Source organism: Saprolegnia parasitica, assembly GCF_000151545.1.
Source record: "Saprolegnia parasitica CBS 223.65 unplaced genomic scaffold supercont2.30, whole genome shotgun sequence".
Taxonomy (NCBI): Eukaryota; Oomycota; class Saprolegniomycetes; order Saprolegniales; family Saprolegniaceae; genus Saprolegnia; species Saprolegnia parasitica.
This window is the reverse complement of record NW_012156424.1, coordinates 163,595-182,120: the sequence shown is the minus strand read 5'-3', so window position 1 is coordinate 182,120 and position 18,526 is coordinate 163,595. Positions and strand designations below refer to the sequence as shown.

At 58.4% G+C, this 18,526-nt stretch overlaps 7 protein-coding genes across 7 annotated transcripts; 2 read left to right on the top strand and 5 right to left on the bottom strand.

The window, feature by feature from the left end:
* Positions 1-229: 229 nt before the first annotated feature.
* Positions 230-4,348, top strand: SPRG_07502 (hypothetical protein; the record flags this gene model as incomplete). The annotated part of the gene is made up of 16 exons (XM_012346640.1): positions 230-279; positions 328-462; positions 512-581; positions 639-714; positions 758-1,025; positions 1,080-1,593; positions 1,641-2,012; positions 2,059-2,340; positions 2,399-2,614; positions 2,668-2,749; positions 2,806-2,922; positions 2,970-3,132; positions 3,178-3,457; positions 3,506-3,706; positions 3,752-3,880; positions 3,923-4,348. The coding sequence occupies exons 2-16, from the start codon at positions 347-349 to the stop codon at positions 4,346-4,348; spliced, it is 3,312 nt and encodes a 1,103-aa protein (XP_012202030.1). The 5' UTR covers positions 230-279; positions 328-346.
* Positions 4,349-4,502: 154 nt separating this feature from the next.
* SPRG_07501 (hypothetical protein) lies at positions 4,503-7,065 on the bottom strand (the record flags this gene model as incomplete). The annotated part of the gene is made up of 5 exons (XM_012346639.1): positions 4,503-5,905; positions 5,952-6,102; positions 6,150-6,476; positions 6,522-6,665; positions 6,712-7,065. The coding sequence occupies 5 exons, from the start codon at positions 7,063-7,065 to the stop codon at positions 4,503-4,505; spliced, it is 2,379 nt and encodes a 792-aa protein (XP_012202029.1).
* Positions 7,066-7,377: 312 nt separating this feature from the next.
* SPRG_07500 (hypothetical protein) lies at positions 7,378-10,214 on the bottom strand (the record flags this gene model as incomplete). Its single annotated transcript, XM_012346638.1, has 9 exons — positions 7,378-7,881; positions 7,926-8,020; positions 8,059-8,357; positions 8,406-8,612; positions 8,674-9,071; positions 9,120-9,270; positions 9,316-9,642; positions 9,698-9,841; positions 9,888-10,214. The coding sequence occupies 9 exons, from the start codon at positions 10,212-10,214 to the stop codon at positions 7,424-7,426; spliced, it is 2,406 nt and encodes an 801-aa protein (XP_012202028.1). The 3' UTR covers positions 7,378-7,423.
* A 322-nt stretch (positions 10,215-10,536) lies between these two features.
* On the bottom strand, positions 10,537-11,297 carry SPRG_07499 (hypothetical protein). Its single transcript, XM_012346637.1, has 2 exons — positions 10,956-11,297; positions 10,537-10,911 (listed from the first exon to the last, which is right to left on the bottom strand). Exons 1-2 carry the CDS (start codon positions 11,278-11,280, stop codon positions 10,577-10,579), a joined length of 660 nt encoding a protein of 219 aa, XP_012202027.1. The 5' UTR covers positions 11,281-11,297; the 3' UTR covers positions 10,537-10,576.
* A 352-nt stretch (positions 11,298-11,649) lies between these two features.
* On the bottom strand, positions 11,650-13,262 carry SPRG_07498 (hypothetical protein). Its single transcript, XM_012346636.1, has 5 exons — positions 13,039-13,262; positions 12,660-12,989; positions 12,487-12,559; positions 12,380-12,438; positions 11,650-12,329 (listed from the first exon to the last, which is right to left on the bottom strand). The coding sequence occupies exons 1-5, from the start codon at positions 13,243-13,245 to the stop codon at positions 11,724-11,726; spliced, it is 1,275 nt and encodes a 424-aa protein (XP_012202026.1). The 5' UTR covers positions 13,246-13,262; the 3' UTR covers positions 11,650-11,723.
* Positions 13,263-13,845: 583 nt separating this feature from the next.
* SPRG_07497 (hypothetical protein) lies at positions 13,846-15,705 on the top strand. Its single transcript, XM_012346635.1, has 2 exons — positions 13,846-14,503; positions 14,557-15,705. The coding sequence occupies exons 1-2, from the start codon at positions 13,875-13,877 to the stop codon at positions 15,659-15,661; spliced, it is 1,734 nt and encodes a 577-aa protein (XP_012202025.1). The 5' UTR covers positions 13,846-13,874; the 3' UTR covers positions 15,662-15,705.
* Positions 15,706-15,720: 15 nt separating this feature from the next.
* SPRG_07496 (hypothetical protein) lies at positions 15,721-18,498 on the bottom strand (the record flags this gene model as incomplete). Its single annotated transcript, XM_012346634.1, has 6 exons — positions 15,721-16,559; positions 16,610-16,749; positions 16,795-16,909; positions 16,959-17,561; positions 17,608-17,961; positions 18,004-18,498. The coding sequence occupies 6 exons, from the start codon at positions 18,496-18,498 to the stop codon at positions 15,732-15,734; spliced, it is 2,535 nt and encodes an 844-aa protein (XP_012202024.1). The 3' UTR covers positions 15,721-15,731.
* Positions 18,499-18,526: the final 28 nt, after the last annotated feature.

Genomic DNA, 18,526 nt, shown 5'->3' with positions numbered 1-18,526 from the left:
GTCCCATGTCGCGATCTACGAGGTACACGACGATGCTGGCGACGTCGTCGCATGCTCATGCCCATGTAGATGCTCCTAACGAACGAGGTACCAAAGGCAGCTACTCTGCGCATGCAGGAAGAAGCGCTCGTTGTAGAACGCCCTTGGCGAGCCCCGGTTCTACGCAGACGTGCCCCGCGGGAAGCATGACAAGCGTGTGACGTCGGTCGTCTTCCTCCATGGAGCCAACGATGAGCTCCTCTTGGCATGCGCGGGAGAAGAAGGCTCGATCCAACTTTGGTATCAATCATTGGTGCTAGGATCGCGGGTTGAGAAAGGAACATGTAGGGACGTTGCCAAGCGGGAAATGATCGACCGCCAGCGAAAGCACAAGACCGAAATCATGGCCATCGCAAGCGCCGAGGGCCACACAATCGTTGCGGGCGACCGCAACGGCGTCCTGAGCGTCTGGCACCGCGACACGTACGACATGCATGATCTGGCAGGCGAGAACCTCATGTACCTGTTGTAGTGGCATCGCGACGCTGGCCACGCCGATCGCTGGCGACTGCATCTACTGTCTTCACGTCGCCGGTGGACAGGTACTACACTAGTTTGGATTCCCGACGTGCCGTCTCATGCGTGCATGTACGGAGTAGGTTGCCATTGGCTATCGGAGCGGCAAAGTGATCCTCTGGGATTTGCACCACGGCGCAATCACGACGCGCCTCAAAGGTCTCGAAATGCCACGTTGCGCGCTTTATCACGTGTGAGCTAGGTCATGAAGAGGAAGTGCACGCTGTCTCGTGGTTTACCGCGGCCGATGGCAAGCTCTTGCTTGCAACGTCGTCGCGCGACAAGAAGCTGTGCGTCTATGACGGCGACAATGTCATCATGGAAAGTCAACTGCCCAAGCCAAAGAAAGCCATAAGTGCGCACCAGCTCGGACGTCTCTGGTTCACGCACGCGTGGATCCCAGGCGCGGAGGCCGATGCTGTGCGTCTCGTGACGAGCTCGTACAACGGCGAGCTCTACAGTTGGGAGTGGTACACACCAATGAGGCGAATAAATTCAAGTCCCATGTCTCTGAATGCGTGTAGGTCCCTCTCGAAGAAGCGCCCCAAGCTCAGCGTGGCGCCGACGATCGTCAAGCAAGGCCACACACGCCCCATTTTCAACATTGCCGCGCTCTCGCTCAGCCCTGCGAGTACGTACATCATCACCGTCTCGATGGACCGCGACGTGCGCGTGCTCCATGCGCCCTCGATGACATCGCACAGCAAGCTCGCAGGTCTCGGTGGTCACGTCTACACGCTTCAGCTCAACGCCAGCGGTGTCTTGGCTGCGGGGATTGGCGACAACACTATTCGCTTGGTCCGGGATGTGCAATCGCCGCAGACGACGTGCGACCTGGTGTGGAAAGGCCTCCAAAGCAAGGTCACGGCATTGGCATGGCATCCGATTAGCCCCACGATCCTTGCGTATGGCTGTGAAGACGGCGCTGTTGGCTACTACGACACTTCTTCGCACCAGCACACCCGTTTCAAGGCATACCAAAAAGGCATGATTCACCAAGTTGCTTGGCGCGCTCCGGCGACGATGGATGCCGCACCGGTACGTCGTATGTCGATGAATGCAAGTATTGAATTCATGTTTGATAGGAACAAGATTGGCTGGTAGCGCTCGAGGCGGTCGAACACGGCGAGCGTGACGTAATGGAGGCTACGGTTGCAAGCCCTTCGAGCTCGGCACTTCAGCTTTGGATTTGCGCTGGCGACGGGACGCTGACGGTCGCCAACCCAGAGAAGTCCGATGCGCCGATGAAGGCTGTGAACAAGCGCTGGGGTGTCCACAATGTCACGAGCTTTGCGTGGCAGCCAGACTCGGTCACTTGCGCCGTCGGGACCAAGGACGGGATCGTGCATCTCGTCGTCAACGATGACAAAGCGCACCAGTACATGGACCACAGCAAAACCGTATCGTGCGTTAAGTGGTGCCGGTCCACGCTCGTGACGGCGTCGTACGATGGCTCGGTACGCAGCAATGGAACCAAGCAACACTTGACAAGCTTCTGGTTAGGTGTGCGTGTATGATTTTACAAGTGAGCGTCCCCAGGCGCCGGCGCGCGTCTTTAAGGGTCATGCGACGGGCGTCACGTGCATTGCGTGGTCGCCGTCGACAGAGTACCTGGCGTCGGCATCGATGGATGGCACCGTGCAAGTGTGGCCGCAAAGCGGCGACCGCGGCTTCAACTTTCGGGGACATACGGGCCGCGTCTTGACAGTTGCGTGGGTCGACGACGAGACTCTTGTGAGTGCTGGCGAAGACCAGTCGATCCGCGCGTGGGCGTACGCTGACCAGGTACACAAGGCATTTTCACGTTATATGTCCTGACGAAGTGCTATCGTTGTATTTGTAGACATGCACTCTTCCGCCCAAGAGCAAAGACGACTCGGCGCCGGCTCCAGCTCCCGTCGTCACGAGTAAAAAGGCGGTACCCAAGCAGCCCAAGACGCTAGCCGCCGTGGCTGGTTTGCTGCCAAAAGCCGATACCAACGTCGAAAGTGTTGTGAAAATGCTCGATCCGCCCGCGAGTGTCGCTATGCTGGACGACGCACATGCGCAGTACATGGCGGTGTGTCGTTTTGGAAAGCGTTTTTCGTGTGTGTCACACGACGTGCTGTGTAGACGGGCGACTGGGAACGCGCGGCAAGACTGCTCGTGCTCCACGGACGCATTGGTGATGCCCTGCGCCTTGTCGCAAAAGAAGGTAGTCGTCGACGTCCACCATGATGGCGCGAGAGCTCACTTGTATAATGCATGCAGGAAAGCTCAGCTCCGTCTGGCTGGCCTACGCGCCAATGGCCGGTAGCGACGTGTGGCGCGAGTTTACATTCTTGTACGCCAAGCAGCTCCGCAATGCCCGCGCCTTTCAGGACGCAGGTGCACTCGTACAGCAGTCTCTCGTCAAGGCTAAATCCATTTGCTAGCGTTGCACTACACGTCGGTCGGGGACGTCCACACAGCGATCGAGTGTCTCTGTGACGGTCAGTTGTGGCGCGAAGCCCTCGCCCTCGTGCATCTGCGCTGTTCTCCGTTCGATCCAGTGCGAACCGCCACGTACGAAGCTCTGGCGAGCCACTTGCAAGCAACGTACGCAGTCGAGAATGCAAATGCATGTGTGCACAGCTATGATAGACACGCGGTCGAAGAAGCGGGACATGTGTACGTGCACCTGGACCAGCCGGACCAAGCTCTCGCTTGCTTCCTCAAGGCCGCGTCGCCATCTTCGTTTGATGCAGCTGCGCGTCTCCCGCTGTCCAACTCGGTGGCCCTCGACTTGGCCAACCGAGCGATGGTGCTTGGATTCGACTCGGCCGTAGCGATCCTTTTGGCGGCGCTGCCGCCCGAGTCAGACCCCGCCGCGCATCTCTTTTTGGCGTTCTACCTGCGCTCAAAGTCGCCACCGTCGTGCTCCGTACCTTGCTCATTTGTCCAGAATGGGTACTTAGCACGTGTGGTCTAGATGGTCTCAAACCAAGCGCTGGCCCACAGTCTCTTGGCCCAACGTCCCGAAGGCTTGCCGCCGTTGTTGACGGAGCACTTGACCGACGGCGGCTGGTTCTGGACCGCGCTCGATGCACCCGATATCGCGTCGCGGTTGCGTGACGCGGACGAGGATGAGGTGCGCGAGTCGATCGAAAAGACCTTTGGTGTCTACTTGCAGGTGCGCTTGGTTCATTTGTGCGCATGGTTTGCATCCACATGGTAGGCGGCGCCCGTTCATGGCCGCATTCTGGCACATCTCTTGCGCATTGGCACGGATGTGGCACAAGGGTGCCTTGTGAGTGCATTTGAAACGTGGAGCGCAACGTTGGCGTGGCTGCTTTCGACGACAGAGGTTCGCTTGGCGCATCAATGGTCTTCATAATCGAGTGCCTAGGGATGCGAGCTCCTCGGTGCTTTCTGCCTCGTCTTTCCTCGCGGTGTGCAACGCCAGCCCATTACCGATGGCGAGCTCGGTACGGAGCCTAGCGCTACGCAAGAGCTCTGGGCGCTCTTCTTCTTATACCAGTGCATTGCTCTCGCCCGCACCGTGCGCCTCGAGGCCGACACAGACCCGCTGGCCAGTCAAGGCTCGCTACTGTTTCTCATCCAGTGGATCAACAACGAGTTGCCGGTCGTGCAACTAGAAACCCTCGGAGCCGATGTGACCCAGCTAACGCGAACGGCGTCCAACGAGCTCTCGCTGCTGTACCACCAACTCTTGGCAACGCCTTCTGGCGAAAGCCCAGGAAGCGAAGACGTGGCCAGTGCCAGCGACCAAGACGACGAGCAAGGCTCCACACCGGACGTTGTCGACGAATAGACAAGAGTCGTGGTCGGCTCGGTAGTGTGAGCTCAAGTCGCGTGCAATGCACGAGCCCAAGTCTCTCGTGGTTTATCCAAGCGTGCGTCGCGTTGCATATACATGAAACACTCACTGCCATGTCTGAGATCTACTGGGATCAACAAAGACTGTATTACGCGGGCGACAGATGCACGGCGGAAGAGCGACGCTCGCACTCCTTGAGTATGACCGAGAGCTTGCCTGAGAGACGCTGCAAGACGTCTCGCGTGACCTCGATGATTTGGCGGTCGTCGGCTTTGGGCATGGCGTCAACGCCCTCCATGTGCTCGACGAGAGTCTCGTTGTGGCTGTCGATGAGTCCATGGACGCGGTGATGTCGGGCCATGTCTGCGAACGCCGTTGTCGTCGTCTCCATCAGCTGCAGCTTCTTCTCTTCGCTCTTCTTGCGCTTGTCGCGGATGATGACGAAGTCCATGTCGTTCCAGCTCCGGATGACGTTCTTCTTTGGCGGGTTGAGCTCCGTTCCATCGCTGGCCGTGCACAGCTGGTATCCGCAGAGCACTTCGTCGTGAACCAGCGCGCGCTTGGCCACTTGATAGAACGAGAGCATCTCATCCTTCGCGCAGTAGCGTGTGTGTGGCTCGACGGAGAAGGTACATCCGACCGTGCCAAGCAACTCGTTGATGATCTTTTTGACTTCGCGCGACTCGGAGATCATGGCCAGCATGCAAGAGACGAGCTCATTGGACTGGATGAACTCCGAGTGCATCGAGATCGTCTTGTTGCTCGCAATCGTCTTTTGCGTGCGCGGGTCGAGGATTTCTGCGATGCACGGACACGACGAATGCTTCTCGGGGCTGCCTTTCTGGATCCACTTGGCGATCGAGTCGGCGACCTCCTGTGTGAAGAGCCGCTGTTTGGCCTTGCGCCGCCGCGCTGCTTGGAGCCCGCGCAGCAAGAGCACGGTTGAGAGCGAGTGCGAGTCCGAGTGCAGAATGTCGGTTTCCCGCGCTTGGTCGCCGAGAATCATGACACTTGTGTACATCTCGAGTGGGAGCTGGTCCACGTGGCGCCGGATGGCAGTGTTGCCATACTGGTGGATCAGCGCAATGTTCTGAAGAGAGGCCAAATCCAAGCCGGCCTCGACGAGCTGCGCGTCGCGCTCTTCGATCGGGGGGTCCTCGCACAGCAAGTGCACCTCGGATCCAGGCATTGCAACGTCGTCGATGAGTTTGATCATGTCACGAATGTCGCGTCGCCACCCACACATGAGAATCTTCTCGATGTGGCGCTCCGTCACGCCGAGTGGGTAGTCGCGGCAGGACGGAATCTCGATCGGTGTCTCGCGCACCTTGTACGAGTCGTTGTCTTCGGCAAGAAAGATGATCTTTTCGCCCGCACGCATTGAGCGGCCCTTGCCCGGCTTGATGACGATGTCACCGTCAGTCGTCTCGACACCAATCGGAATCGCATCCTCAAAGTAGGCTTGTAGCCGCCCAAACGGTACGTTGACGCAGGTTGGCCACTCCTTGATGTAGAATTCGTTGCCTTCAAAGCCCAAGACGGCGCGGAAGACTAGAGGCGCAACAGGTCAGATTCGCGCGAGCCTCGAACAGTGAACCTTTGGCGAGACCCGGGGACCGCGCCGACATGATTACAAGTCGTCCAATCACGTCGTGGGACACGAGGGACTCGACCGCACCGCCACCAACAAGCGAGATGAGTGGTTCGTTGTCAATGTCACGGACTTCGGCAACAATGTGGCCGCGAAGCTAAAGTGCAATCTCAGAAATGCCAGAAATCCATCGAAAACTCATACCGAGTCAAGGCCAAGAAGAGATAAAATGATGCGCAACACCGCCGCGTCCGACTTGTCGGCGTCACCGACGGTGGCCATGATGACAATGCTTCGTGCCGTGTGCGCCGAGACTTTTTTCAAATCGACAATCAAGAGCGGGTTCCCGGTTCGAAAGACGACCTTGGTGCCGAGGAAATCATCCGGATGCATGTGCGAGTGTAGCTCGGCTTCGAGTTCCTCCTTTTCGAGTTCGGCGAGCACGACGACGACGCCGCCTTTTTCGCTTTCGTTGGCGCGACACAGCTCTTTGACGAGGTAAATGGACTTGTCGGTCCAGCCCAAGAGCAGCTACAAGAGAGCTGACGACACGACAGCGATATGCTCGCTGCGTACCGTGTGGTTCTCTTCGACGACGTTGCTCTTGCCCTTCTTGAGCGAGTCCATCTTTTCCCGGACGCTGTCAACGACGAAGCCGAGAATGACGGCAAAGAAGAGAATGCCGATAATCGAAACGATCATCGCGATTGCCCGATGGTCCTACGCATCGCGTCAACGCGGTTCATCGTACGCAGTTGGTCCGTACCCAGCTCACGGCCTCGCGCTGCGCACCTGGAAAGGTCATGTACATCCACGCCTCCCAGATCGCCTCGGGCACTGTGAGCTCGAGTTCAATCACGCTGATGAGAAGGCCGATTAGGATCGTAAACACGGTGCCAAACGAAACCAGCGTGATGGTTTGGCCTCGTCGCGTCGAAATGAACGTGTCGACTTTGTACGCCAAGAGCGCGCTCGTCGTATAGCTCGTCTGCTTCTTGACGGCTTCGGCGCCCTTGGACGTGGGCAGTGTTGGTGCATCGGTGGCGACCGCAACCTTGGCCGACTCGGTCGGCGCAAAGTATTTGATGGCCTTGGACTGCATCGTGGCGCCTCGCGCCATCCGTGCAATGCCGCGAAACACCCTACTACCGGTATTGCCGCCGTTTCCACTCGCCAATCGCTCGCGTGGCGTGGTCGCGGCTATAATTATCGTGCGAACTGGTATCACATCCCGGCCCGATCACATGACGGACAACCGCCTTAGTCTGCGGCCGGTCTCATACCGACCGTTGACAGAGTCCGTTGGCAGCATTCAAAGGCTATAAATGACGAGATTTCAATGTTTTCGAACGGGAAATGAATGCGATATTTCTGGCAAGACTTCAACGGTGGAGTCCAAGCTCGCTGCAGGAACGCACACCAAATATCGTGTTGCTGACCAATATGGCAAACCGTGTGCAACCTTTTACGACGACATTTTAGGGGGAATGGGACGTCTGCACTCCATTCGACGTCGGTGGCGCCTGCATCTGCAAGTGCTTCGCGTGAAGGCTCGTGTAGTGCTCGAGAAGTATCTCGACATCGTCGCGAAGCGCCACGAGACGCCGGCACACCTCGGGTGTGAGCTCAATATCGGCATCAAACGACGGCGGCGCCGGTAGGTGGGACGTGGACTTGGAGATGAACGATCGTTGTGTTCGAATGCGCGGCTCGGGTGGGTTTACGGCTCGGACCCCTATCGGTGGCGGGGGTGCGGCCGCCTTGAGTTGCTGCACGTTGTTTTGGCGCATTTGGTCGGTGAGCCGGTCGAGAACGGCGCTCTGAACATCCTGCTCGCGCTCCACGTCGATGGTGCCACTGACGATGACCACCAAGTCGAACTCGCTCCATCGGTGCACTAGTGCCTTGTCCTTTGGGTTGAGGACAATCCTTGATTCTACAATCGCAACTCTGGATCGCGTTCATCGTCGATGAGGTCACCTTGGTTGGTCGAGGCGTGCTTGGGCATATAGCCGACGAGGAGTTCGTTCACTGCACTGAGTCGCTTGGCGAGCTGGTAGTACGAGAGCATTTCGCTTTTGAGCAATACCGCCGGCTGTCTTGGACGGCGAACGTGTTGGACTTGGGCGATAAGAGGCGGTGGAGGATCTGCTTGACCTCGCGCGACTCGGAGATCATGGCCAGCATACACGAGATGAGTTCGTTGGACATGACAAAGTCCGAGTGCACGGCAATCCTCGCGTTGGCGACTACGGTCTTCTGGGTCCGTGGATCCAGAATTTCCGTGATGCACGGACACTTGTTGGTGACGTGGCGCGCCCACCGAGCGATCGCATCGACGATCCGAGGTCCAAAGAGGTGCTCCTTTCGCTGCTCCTTTTTATTTTTCTGCAAATTGCGCAGCAAGAGCACCTACAACCACTGATTTTAGATGTCCTAAACAGATGTTGTACAACGTACGGTCGCGAGCGAGTGCGAGTCCGAGTTCAAAATGTCGAGCTCCCGCTGGTAGTCGCAGAGCACCATGATCGACGTATACTTTTCGAGCGGAAGCGGCTCGAGGTACCGGCGCACAGACGTGTTGCCGACGTGGTGTTTCAAGATGCAGTTGTCGAACGCGTCGGCGTCAATGCCGCTTTGGGCCAAAAACACGGCGCGTTCATCGACCTAATTTCGAGAAAATATTATAAAAAATCCAATTTCCATGCAATTGGGAGACATGATGTACCGAAACTTCGCTAAGCACGTGGACTTCGCTGCCTTGGAGCAAGTAATTGTCGAGCAGCACGAGAATGTCTTGAATGTCGCGGCGCCACCCGCAGATGAGGATCGTCTCTTTCTCCATCGTGCGTGGCGGGATCGGTGGGATCGGGAGTGGCGGCACACTCACAGCCGGCGTCAGCGTGTACGAATCGTTGTCTTCCGCGAGGACGATAATCTCGTCGGTCGCTTCGAGGACATAGTAAAAGCTGGGTTTGATGACGACCTTGCCCCGGCTCGTCTTGATACCGATTGGCGTGGCGAGCGGAAAGCGCTCGATGAGATCACCGAACCGCATCCCCGCCGCGGCGGGCCACGCTTGGCAGTAGAACTCGTCCCCTTCGAAGCCCAGGAGTGCCGTGTACACTATTGTCATTTGAATCGGTGACTTTTGAAAGATCGTAGAGGGTCTACCCTTGGAGAGACCGGGGGACCGGGCCGCGAGCAAAATGAGGCGACCGATGATATCATGCGAAACGAGAGTTTCGACCAAGGTACCACCAACAAGGTGCACGAGCGGCTCGTTGTCGACGTCTCGGATCTCGGCGACCACGTGTCCTTGCAGCTAATGCAATTTGGTCCAACTGCCCACCTCGGAGAAAATGATTACCTGAAAGAGGCCGCGGAGACTGAGAATGACACGGAGGCACGCAGCGTCCGACTTGTCGGCGTCCATGGATGTCGCGAGGATCGTGATGCTGCGCGCCATTTGCGCCGACACCTTCTTCAAGTCGGCGACCACGAGCGGACTGCCCGTGCGCACGACGACCTTGGTGTGACGCAATTCATCGGGCTCGATCTGGGACGCGAGCTCGCCTTCCATAAACTCTTTGGACGCCTCGGCGAGGATGACGATGACACCGCCGCCCTCGCTCTCGTTGGCCAAGCACAGCTGCTTGACGAGCGAGATCGACTTGTCGCTCCACCCGAGAATCAACTATATTTACAGATAAACTCAATCGTCTGCTGTGCTCGAGGTAGTCGCCACGTACGCTGTGGCCAGTCTCGACCACGTTGCTCCGGCCTTTCTTGAGGTCGTCCATCTTTTCGCGGATCGAGTCGACGACGAACCCGAGGATGACGAAGAAGAAGACCATGCCGTGGACGCTGATGAGGAAGCCCGGGAGCCGGAATTTCTACATGGCCATCAGTAGAAAGCTATGCCGTCGGTGCTAAGTTTACCCATTCGTGCTGCTCGCCCTGCGCACCAGGGTCCGAAATGAAGAGCCAGCACGCCCACATGGCCTGGCCAAGACCGTGCTTGATCCCACCGTGGTGGCCTTTGACCGCCACCGTCGTGTTGTCGTCTGTCGTTGCGACCTCGTCGATCGACTCGCCGTGGTCGCCATTCGGTATGAGCGATACAAAGCATCCGCAGGTGACCGTCATAAAGACGCCAAAGCTCACGAGCATGATGGCTTGGCCGCGCTTGGTCGAGAGAAATGTGTCGACGATGTACAGAAATCGCGCTGCCGCATACCGCAGCTTGGCCACGCGCAGCTGCTGCATCCTTCAGCAATTCGTTTCACCCGAAACCATCTCGCCCCACGCTTTTGACACATAATGGATCTGTACATGGGATTCATGCCTCCAACTATCCATTGGTCATGGATCTATCCAATTACGCTGCGACGAACCAGGCTGCTTCCGCCCACAACAATCCTGCTTGATGCACCTCGATCTCTCGACAAAACTACACACAGTGCTGATACATACACACACCCTTCCATCCAGCCATCTATGCAGCCATCTATATATATATATATATATATCCAGCCATCTATCCAACTATCTATACAGTGAACGACTGTCTACATGTGAATCACCACCAAGAGCGGACTAAAGACCAATTGATTTGCTGTTTTGACGGCTCATACGAGTGCGTAATTTAGCACGATGGGCACGACGATGGCAGCGATGATGAGGAGCGCGACGGTCCCGATGAGGCATTTCTTCTGCATGTGCGCACGCTGCACCTGCCGCGTGACTTCGGCTTCGTCGACGATCGCGCCAATTTCGAGCTTGATCTCTTCGGTTTGGTTGCGGATCTGCGTGATCATGCCTGTCTGCGCCTTGACCATCGTCTCGACCGCAATGAACGCCTTGTTGACTTGGACCGCGTCCTCGGCCACCTCGAGCGCCATGTCGCGGTCCTCTTTCGCCTTTTGGAGGTCGTCCGTCGAGATGCACGCCGTCTTGATCAAGTCTACCAACGGACTGAGCCATCGAGGATCGAACACACGTATGTACCATATTCGATGACGGCTTCGTGGCGACGCGCGTAGATGCGCTCGACGTCCTGGAGCTGCTTGACGGCGTCAATGTAGCTCTTCCGGAGGTCCTTGAGCTTGGACTTGTCGGTCGTCTTGCGCCGTTTCTCGGCGTCGAGGAACGTTGCGAGCTGGCGCGCCGTGGACTTGGTGTCGGTCATCGCCGACCCCGTCTTCTCGAGGAAGGTCGCCTCGGTGCCCGCGCCTTCGAGCGAGCACTCGGCCGAGATGGCGCTCAGCGCACTCTGCATGCGCGCGACGGCGGCTTGCGCCTCGTCCAGCGTGTAGATCGCACCCTCGTCCATGGGCTGGCGAAAATAATACTTGCCGTATAAATAGACGTCTTTGCGACGTGGTCGAAGCGAACCTCTGACGTGGCACGTTGTCCGAGTTGGAGGCCAAATGACGTGGCGCTGTGCCCAGAGTCATAGGAGCTACGACCGCGTTGCAGATGGCGCGGTGAACTCGGTCGTCGACGTCTCGGGGTAGCGACGAGCCCAACATGCGCAGAAAATAGGTAGAAACGATCGAGGACATCCTTGTGAACGGCTGCAGGTGCCACTTGGCGAGCTGGGATGCTTTTTGGTTTCGGGCTTGTGTCTGGGGACTGGCGCTGTAGCTAGCGTACGAGGATGCATCGTGGTGTTGCGTCTCAAGAGCAGTTGCGCTTATCTTGATGCGCGTTCAAGACAAGACTCACGTTTCCAAATGTTAAGTCTAAAGACACTCTATGGTTTCAGCGCATGGCTTAATCTTCGTGGAAGGTCATGGAGGCCGACGCGCCCCACTTGTCGTCGTAGACCTTTTCGAACGCCGGGTACGTCTTGTTGGCGTTCTTGGGCGCCGCCGTGAAGAACTGGTCCGTGACGATGTCGACCATGCCCTCGACGAGCGTCTGGATGAGCGGCTGGAGGCGGTTGCCCGTCTGCTTGAAGTCCGGGCCGGGATTGACTTCGAGGAGCCACACTTGGTAGTCTTCGTCAATGAGAAAGTCGACGCCGTAGACCTCAAAGCAGTTGGGCAGCGGCTGGAAGACGGAGAATTCACCGCGGTACGCATCAAAGACCTCGCCGGTGATCGCGCCAATGTCGGCCAGCATCTTGGTCGTAATGGCCTTGGCCTCTGCGTGGGCGATGCCTTGGTCGTCCATGAGGATCGCTTCCATGTCCTCGAGGAGGAGAACGCAGTCGGCTTCGACAAAGTTGGGGTGGTCCTGCTGCTGGAACGTGTTGGTGATGTGCGAGAGCTTGTTGTCCGTGTTGGACGGGTTGTACGCATCGAGCGACGTGAGGAGCAGGACGTTCTGGTACACGAACACTTGGAGACACCCGACAGCGACAACGTACACGCGGACCTAGTCAAGAGTCGGATACGTCAGCGATCGGATCGATTTAACGCGAGTACGTGGAACTTGCGCTTCTTGAGGAGAAGCGGCCGCTGAACGTACGCCTGGACGACCCATTCTAGACGACATCTCTTCCACAATCCGATAGCTTAGCGAATTCGGATACCGCGAATGTCGGTCCACTCGGTGATGATGGCCTTGAACTTGGCATACGTATCAAAGACGTTGACCTCCGCGCCCTAGACAAGAAGAAGCGTGAGGCGACCATGATCCAACGAATGAACTATCCAACGATCCAACGACGGATCGATGGATCTATGGATTGGACGAGAGGCATACCTTGTTGGACGCACTCGGCTTCATGATCCACGTCCCTGTCTCGGCCTTGTCTTCAAAGAGCTGCTTGACTTCCCACAAGCACGACTCGAGGCGGTTCCGGAAGCTCACGCCGAGCTCGGCCAAGCTGTTGTCGAACGCATCCCAGAGATCGACGACGAGTGTTTCGGGGAGCGCGCGGCTAAGGCGGCAGCTCGGGTGCTTGCGGATGTACTTGGAGAGGAACATGGAGAGCTGCGCCTTGCGCGAGAGGCCCTTGCGCACGCAGTACGAGTTGGCGACCACTTGGCCTTGCAGCACGTTCTTCCAATCGAGGTTTTCGTACTCGTCCCACTAGCATCCCATGGTATATATAGATACATGCACAGAAGAGGCGTTGTACGAGGAGGTCGGGCGTGCGCGGGTCCGTCGGCAGCGTCATCACGTCCCAGAACCGGTCGTGCTTGGCAAACGCGCCAAGGACAAGCGGCCGGAGGTAGTTGCAAGGTACGTTGACGCGCACAAGCACGCGCTTCTCGGTACTCGTGGGCGCATAGTAGGTGTACGCCAGCGCACTCGCTTGCTCGTCCAGGAACCAGTAGTCGGCCATGCTGCGCGTCGATTCCTTGAAAGTAAATGCGTGCCAATCACCTGGCCTTTCTAATGTGCGAAGTTCGAACATTAAAACTTCGATGCAATCGCTTCGATTTCATACGTGGCAGCGTGGCCATCGAGCGCAGCCAGGTCCGTTGTATCCAGGTGCACAGCCAGTTGCGCCGACCGGCTCGCGTCATTAGCTCGGCGGTCACAGCATCTCTCGTGCGAGTACATGCTATCGCGCTAGCTTGCATGCTTGTACTGCTGTAGCAACCTCTAGCGAAGCTACCGATATGACGACAGGGAGCACGACGAGCCACCGCCGCGGCGAGCGAACGAAGAAGCTTGCGATTGGTCGTCTCTACAAAGTTGAAACTGTTTTGCTTTTTGGGTCAACATTTCGTACAGCGTGCGTTCGGGACTCGTGCCTCCTCCTGGGTCAAAGTGCTTTCAAGCTACCTGCATTGTCTGGCGAGACGTGGATCGTGGCATAAGGGGGCTGCTACCGACGTTCTGGTCAAGTGCTTGTGCGGCGTCGTCCCGCCTCCATTGCATCTCTTGGCGTCGGGAAAGAACGATATGCGCAGAAATAGACGTTATTAAACGTTTTGTCGCTGGTGGTTATCCAACCGCTTAGAAGGAATGAGCAAGCCGACGACGGACGTAGTACTCGAAGTTGCCCCCACCGCGGCAAGCCTCGTCCTCGTGCGCGCGTACCTCGACAAGTGGAACCTCTCGTACAGTGCGTCGCTCTCGCTCGATTCGCGCTTTAAGAACATCGTCCACGCGGTGCTCGGAAAACCCACGCCGTCCACGCCGTGCCCCCTCGCCGTGGTCCATATTAAATTTGCTCTGAGCGACGACCTCCGCGACGTCGCTAGCTACGAGATTGAAGGCGAGCGCCACATCTACAAGCTCAAAGACCACATCCACTTTGACGAGCGCATCTTGGACCGCATTCTGCGCCGCAAGATCGCCATGAAGCAAGCCAACCTCGTCGACGTCAGCGACGAGTACACCCGCGCGCGCGTCGCACCGCCCAAGTACGACGACGATGCGAAGCCATCCAGCGACGACAATGACGCCAAGGCCAAAGAGGTCGGTGACGAAAAAGCCAAGGACGACGACGAAGCGTTCGAGTCCCTAGACGACATGGACGCCGTCGAAGCGCGCCTGCGCAAGCTCTTTCGCGAAGGCGACACCAACAACGACGGCCACCTCACGTACCTCGAGTTCCGCACGATCCTCAAGAAAATCCAGCGCAACATGCGGTAAGCACACATACTGCACCGTATTGCCACTTGATCGATATGCCTGGTTTTAGGAAGGAAGAGGTCGACTTGCTCTTCACCCAAGCCGACGTCGACGGCAACTGCCGCATCGTCTACAACGAGTTCATTTCGTTTGCGATGGACGTGCTGCGGCGTCTCAGCGCCGGTCGCAAGTACCAGCACCGGTTTGAAGACTTGAAGGAGGACTACAAGGCGCTCCTCTCGGAAGAGCTCGAACCAACGGTCAAAGCCCTTCGCCAAGCCTTTGACGCCGCCGACTATGTCCCACCCAACGCGATGGGCCGCACGCGGGACTATAAATTGACGTACGACCTCTTCTTCAAGTGTCTCTCGAGCCCGCTCGCCAACCTCAGCCGCGAAGAGATCAACATGATCATGGCGCTTTCGCCCATGGACGACGACGGCAAGTTCGAGTACGCCGGCTTTGAAAAGGTGCTCTACGAGGCCATGTACCGTGTCTCGCAGGGTCAAAGCCTCGCGCTGGCCACCGACATTGCTGCCTACTTGCGCGGCCAGTTTGAACACGCGCACGAAATCTGGGCCTCGTCACTCGACGAAGAGGCGCCAGCGGGACGACTGCCCCGCCGTGTCTTGTTTGAGAGCCTCCACGGACTCAAGCGGCTCATGCTGAACCGCATCCAGTGCATTGTCGTGATTGGCCTCGCCGTCATCGACGAAATCGACGGCCTCGTCGACTACGAAGCGTTTGCAAATCGCGCAGGGCCCAAGATCCGCGAGCTCATCCATCCGAACCATGTGTCGCGGCGCCTTCGCATGGCCCGGACGGACGAAGCGACGATTGCTGCCATCTTCCAGGGCGTCGACGACCAAGCGGGTCTCGAAAGCATCCTCGTGAGCGCGTTTCAGCGCGAAGACAGCGACCATGACGGCGTCTTGCGCCTCGACGAGTTCCGCGCAGCGATGGAACACACGACGTTGGACCTGAGTAGCGAGCAGGTTGTCTCCATGATGGCGGCTGCGGACGAGAACGGCGACGGGTGCATCGACTATGCCGAGTTTGTCCAATTTGCCGTCGTGAATTTGGTCCAGCTCAAGAAGGAGGCACGGCTCCTACAGATCAGCGAAGAAGAGGAAGACGACGACGAGATCGACGACGCCAAAAGCGACGCCAAGTAGTGTACGCATAAGAACGATGGACGCGACTTGCTATTGTAGTGTCGTCCACAATTGGCGACGATGATTCGTACTACTCTTTGGTCGGTTGGAGGTATGTCGAGAGGAGCGAAATGCCTTTGGCCGCGGCCGCCGACCCGAGCAGCGACGAGCCCGAGGTGGAGAGGAGCGACTGGATCGACGACCGTTGCTGGGGTACCTTGGGCGATGGCGGTCGCACGTGAACAGGTGTCGGCAGGCGCGGTGCCGGTTTCAGGGATGGCACTGGCAAGAGCGCAAAGCGAGGCGCTGGCGGCGCCATATCCAACAGCGGTGATTCCCGCGGAAGCACCTTGGCGCCCGAGACGACCGACGACGTCGCGAGCCCCGAGAGCAGCAGTCGCGATGTCTGGAACTGTGCGACGACGTTCTCGACGAGGGGTGGGCCGTAGAGCTCCCAGTCGACGGGGTCGATCCAGTCGTGGACGAGGTCGGTCACGAGCGCTTGGAGCCCGGCGTGCGCGATCGCGTCGCCCCACCCAAAGCGTGCGAAGTCCGCGTCGCCGATGCAGAGCCGCACAAAGTAAACATCAAAGATGCTCTGAAGCGCGACCGCTTGGCCAAAGTCGAGCGGCGGCTTTGGCGGTTTGGCCGCCGCGAGCGACGCGACGCGCGACGCCAGCACGTCAAACGTCCACCCGAGCACGTGCGACCGGAGCTGCGCCTTGAGGATCGTGTCAACCGCCGGTTGCGTGCACCGGGGCATGGAGGCTTGCAGTGTAAACAGTGCATGCGCAATCGCTGGCGTCTCCGACCACGGCAGCCACACGTGTCCAAGACCTCCCGCGGTCTCGTCGTCGTCGTCGTCGTCGGTGGGCACGGCCACAGATACCCAGAACGGCTGGTGAACGCGTCGCCAGTCCTATCGATGCCTCATGAGATGCTGCTGCTTGCCACATATCCCGTGGGTACCTCGTTCGAATAGCCGTAAAACTGATCCCGAAGCGCGGCGACGACGGGTTGTGTGGCGTCGGCAACCGCCCGGTGGGCCCACACGGAGCCCACTTCGTTGGCCAGCACCTCAAACACAGCAGTCACGAGCGTTGACGGACCTACGCAACACCATCAGATCCAAGCGAAATGGGATGCAAGGCGACCATGGCGCTGCTGTACATGGCAGAGAAAGACAACTTGGGTCAACGTGGCGCCATAGTCGGGTGGTAGAAGCGCACTGAGAAGCGGCGAGGGTGGATGCTGGTCCAGCGCGAGCGTCTAGTAGGCAAAAACTGCGAATCCAGCCGGTAGTGATAATATAAGATACCGAAAAGATACTGGCCAAGCTCGCAGCGGGCACGTTTCCATCGGTGGCGTGCGGTGCCACCGCAGCGCGGATCGACGCCTCCGACAACGAGGCCAGTGACGACGATGGTGACGACGACACCGATGCAAACAACGCCTGCAGCGACATCTGCAGTGTCAAGCACAGCTCAACGATCGCAATCGAGGCGGCCACGCGTGTCTCTAGAAACCCCACGAGGTCAAAGAGCAGGCGCAACATGCCTTCATGCAGCACGGCGTGCAATGACCCGTCTGCTTGCGCAAGCATGGCTGAGAGCGCGTCGACAAACGCTTGCACGCTCGCTTCGCTCGGCACATGCAGCAGTGTGTGGCGAAACGTGCTTCCTGCGTCGTCCAGCGCGCCCTGGAAGAGCGCCTGCGTCTTTCGGACGAAGAGATCGTCCGCCAAAAGGGTCCACACGGACGACTCGTCATCCTCGTTCGTCTTTGTGACGGCCATGGCGTCACGAAGCAGCGGCAACGGCACAGTGTACTTGTCGACGCAGCGCTGGAGTCGAGACTGGATGTTGCCCAGTGTCGTCACGTCGCGGCTCATCTCGAGCAAAGCGAGAATGTGATGGCGCAGCTAGACATGAGCACGGTGTGGAATGGACGAGACGGCGTTGCGGTACCGTTTCGATGGCCGAGCGTAGCCAGCTTGACGCAGCGGTTGCCAGCGCCTTCTCGGTGCTGCCATCGTCGGCGGGCAGCAAGCGCACGGTCGACGTCGAGTCCAGAAAGAGTGCGTCAACGTGCGAGAGCGACGAGAGGACAATGTGCAAGAGCCGCAGCACGATCGACTGCGGGGACGACTCGCGGGCCACTGTCGCCTCCACCGCCTTGGTTCGGCCAGAGAGGAAGGTCGTTAGGAGCGCGAGACGACTCTGCTGTGGCGCCATCTGCTCGAGCGTGCGCAACGCGTCTGCATAGAAGCTCACGCGCTGCTTGGGCACGGCCAGACATGCGTGGGCGCATTCCTCGATCCGCTACAAGGCCATGTGAGGATGAGCGAGATGAATCACATATACCTTGGGAAAGTCGTGCATGGCTTGCAGATCGAGGGCGAGAAAGGCTTTGTCATGCAGCATTTCGGGTGAGAGTCGTTCATGTGCGGCTTGAACTTGATGGTACGTCGCATACGCTTCGAGAGGCCGTCCGCGCTCCATCGCCGCCCACATGCGCTCCGAGGCCGCGACGATGACGTGGACATCATCTTCTTCGAGCGGGTCCTCGCCCACCGATATCGGCGCCGAGGCTTCGGTTGGCTGGCGCTCGACGATCGCATCCACGCAGGTCTCGAGCTGCTTCCAGAGTCTTGGCATGTCGCCGAGGGCGTGCTCGAGGTGCATCGAGGCCTCGTGCATGCTCACGATCTGGTCGGCGGATTCGATGAGGTCGTGGTAGCGGGAGCCGCCCATGGCCTGCATCTCCTTCTCCTTGGCCTCCTTCTCCCGGCGGGTCGCATCGAGGAGCTTCTGCACCTCGGCGACCGAGAGCTGCCGCAAGACCGCGTCGACGTGCATCTTGAAACTGGCGAATTTAATTTCACAC

Excerpts from the sequence above, each read along its gene's own strand:
- SPRG_07498 (XM_012346636.1), bottom strand. The coding sequence starts at position 13,245 with ATGGCCGACTACTGGTTCCTGGACGAGCAAGCGAGTGCGCTGGCGTAC. Across the intron at positions 12,990-13,038 it reads CGCGCACGCCCGACCTCCTC|TGGGACGAGTACGAAAACCT; the intron begins GTACAACGCCTC and ends ATGGGATGCTAG. Across the intron at positions 12,560-12,659 it reads AGCCGAGTGCGTCCAACAAG|GGCGCGGAGGTCAACGTCTT; the intron begins GTATGCCTCTCG and ends CTTCTTGTCTAG.
- SPRG_07499 (XM_012346637.1), bottom strand. The coding sequence starts at position 11,280 with ATGGACGAGGGTGCGATCTACACGCTGGACGAGGCGCAAGCCGCCGTC. Across the intron at positions 10,912-10,955 it reads CGAAGCCGTCATCGAATATG|ACTTGATCAAGACGGCGTGC; the intron begins GTACATACGTGT and ends GTCCGTTGGTAG.
- SPRG_07497 (XM_012346635.1), top strand. The coding sequence starts at position 13,875 with ATGAGCAAGCCGACGACGGACGTAGTACTCGAAGTTGCCCCCACCGCG. Across the intron at positions 14,504-14,556 it reads AAAATCCAGCGCAACATGCG|GAAGGAAGAGGTCGACTTGC; the intron begins GTAAGCACACAT and ends GCCTGGTTTTAG.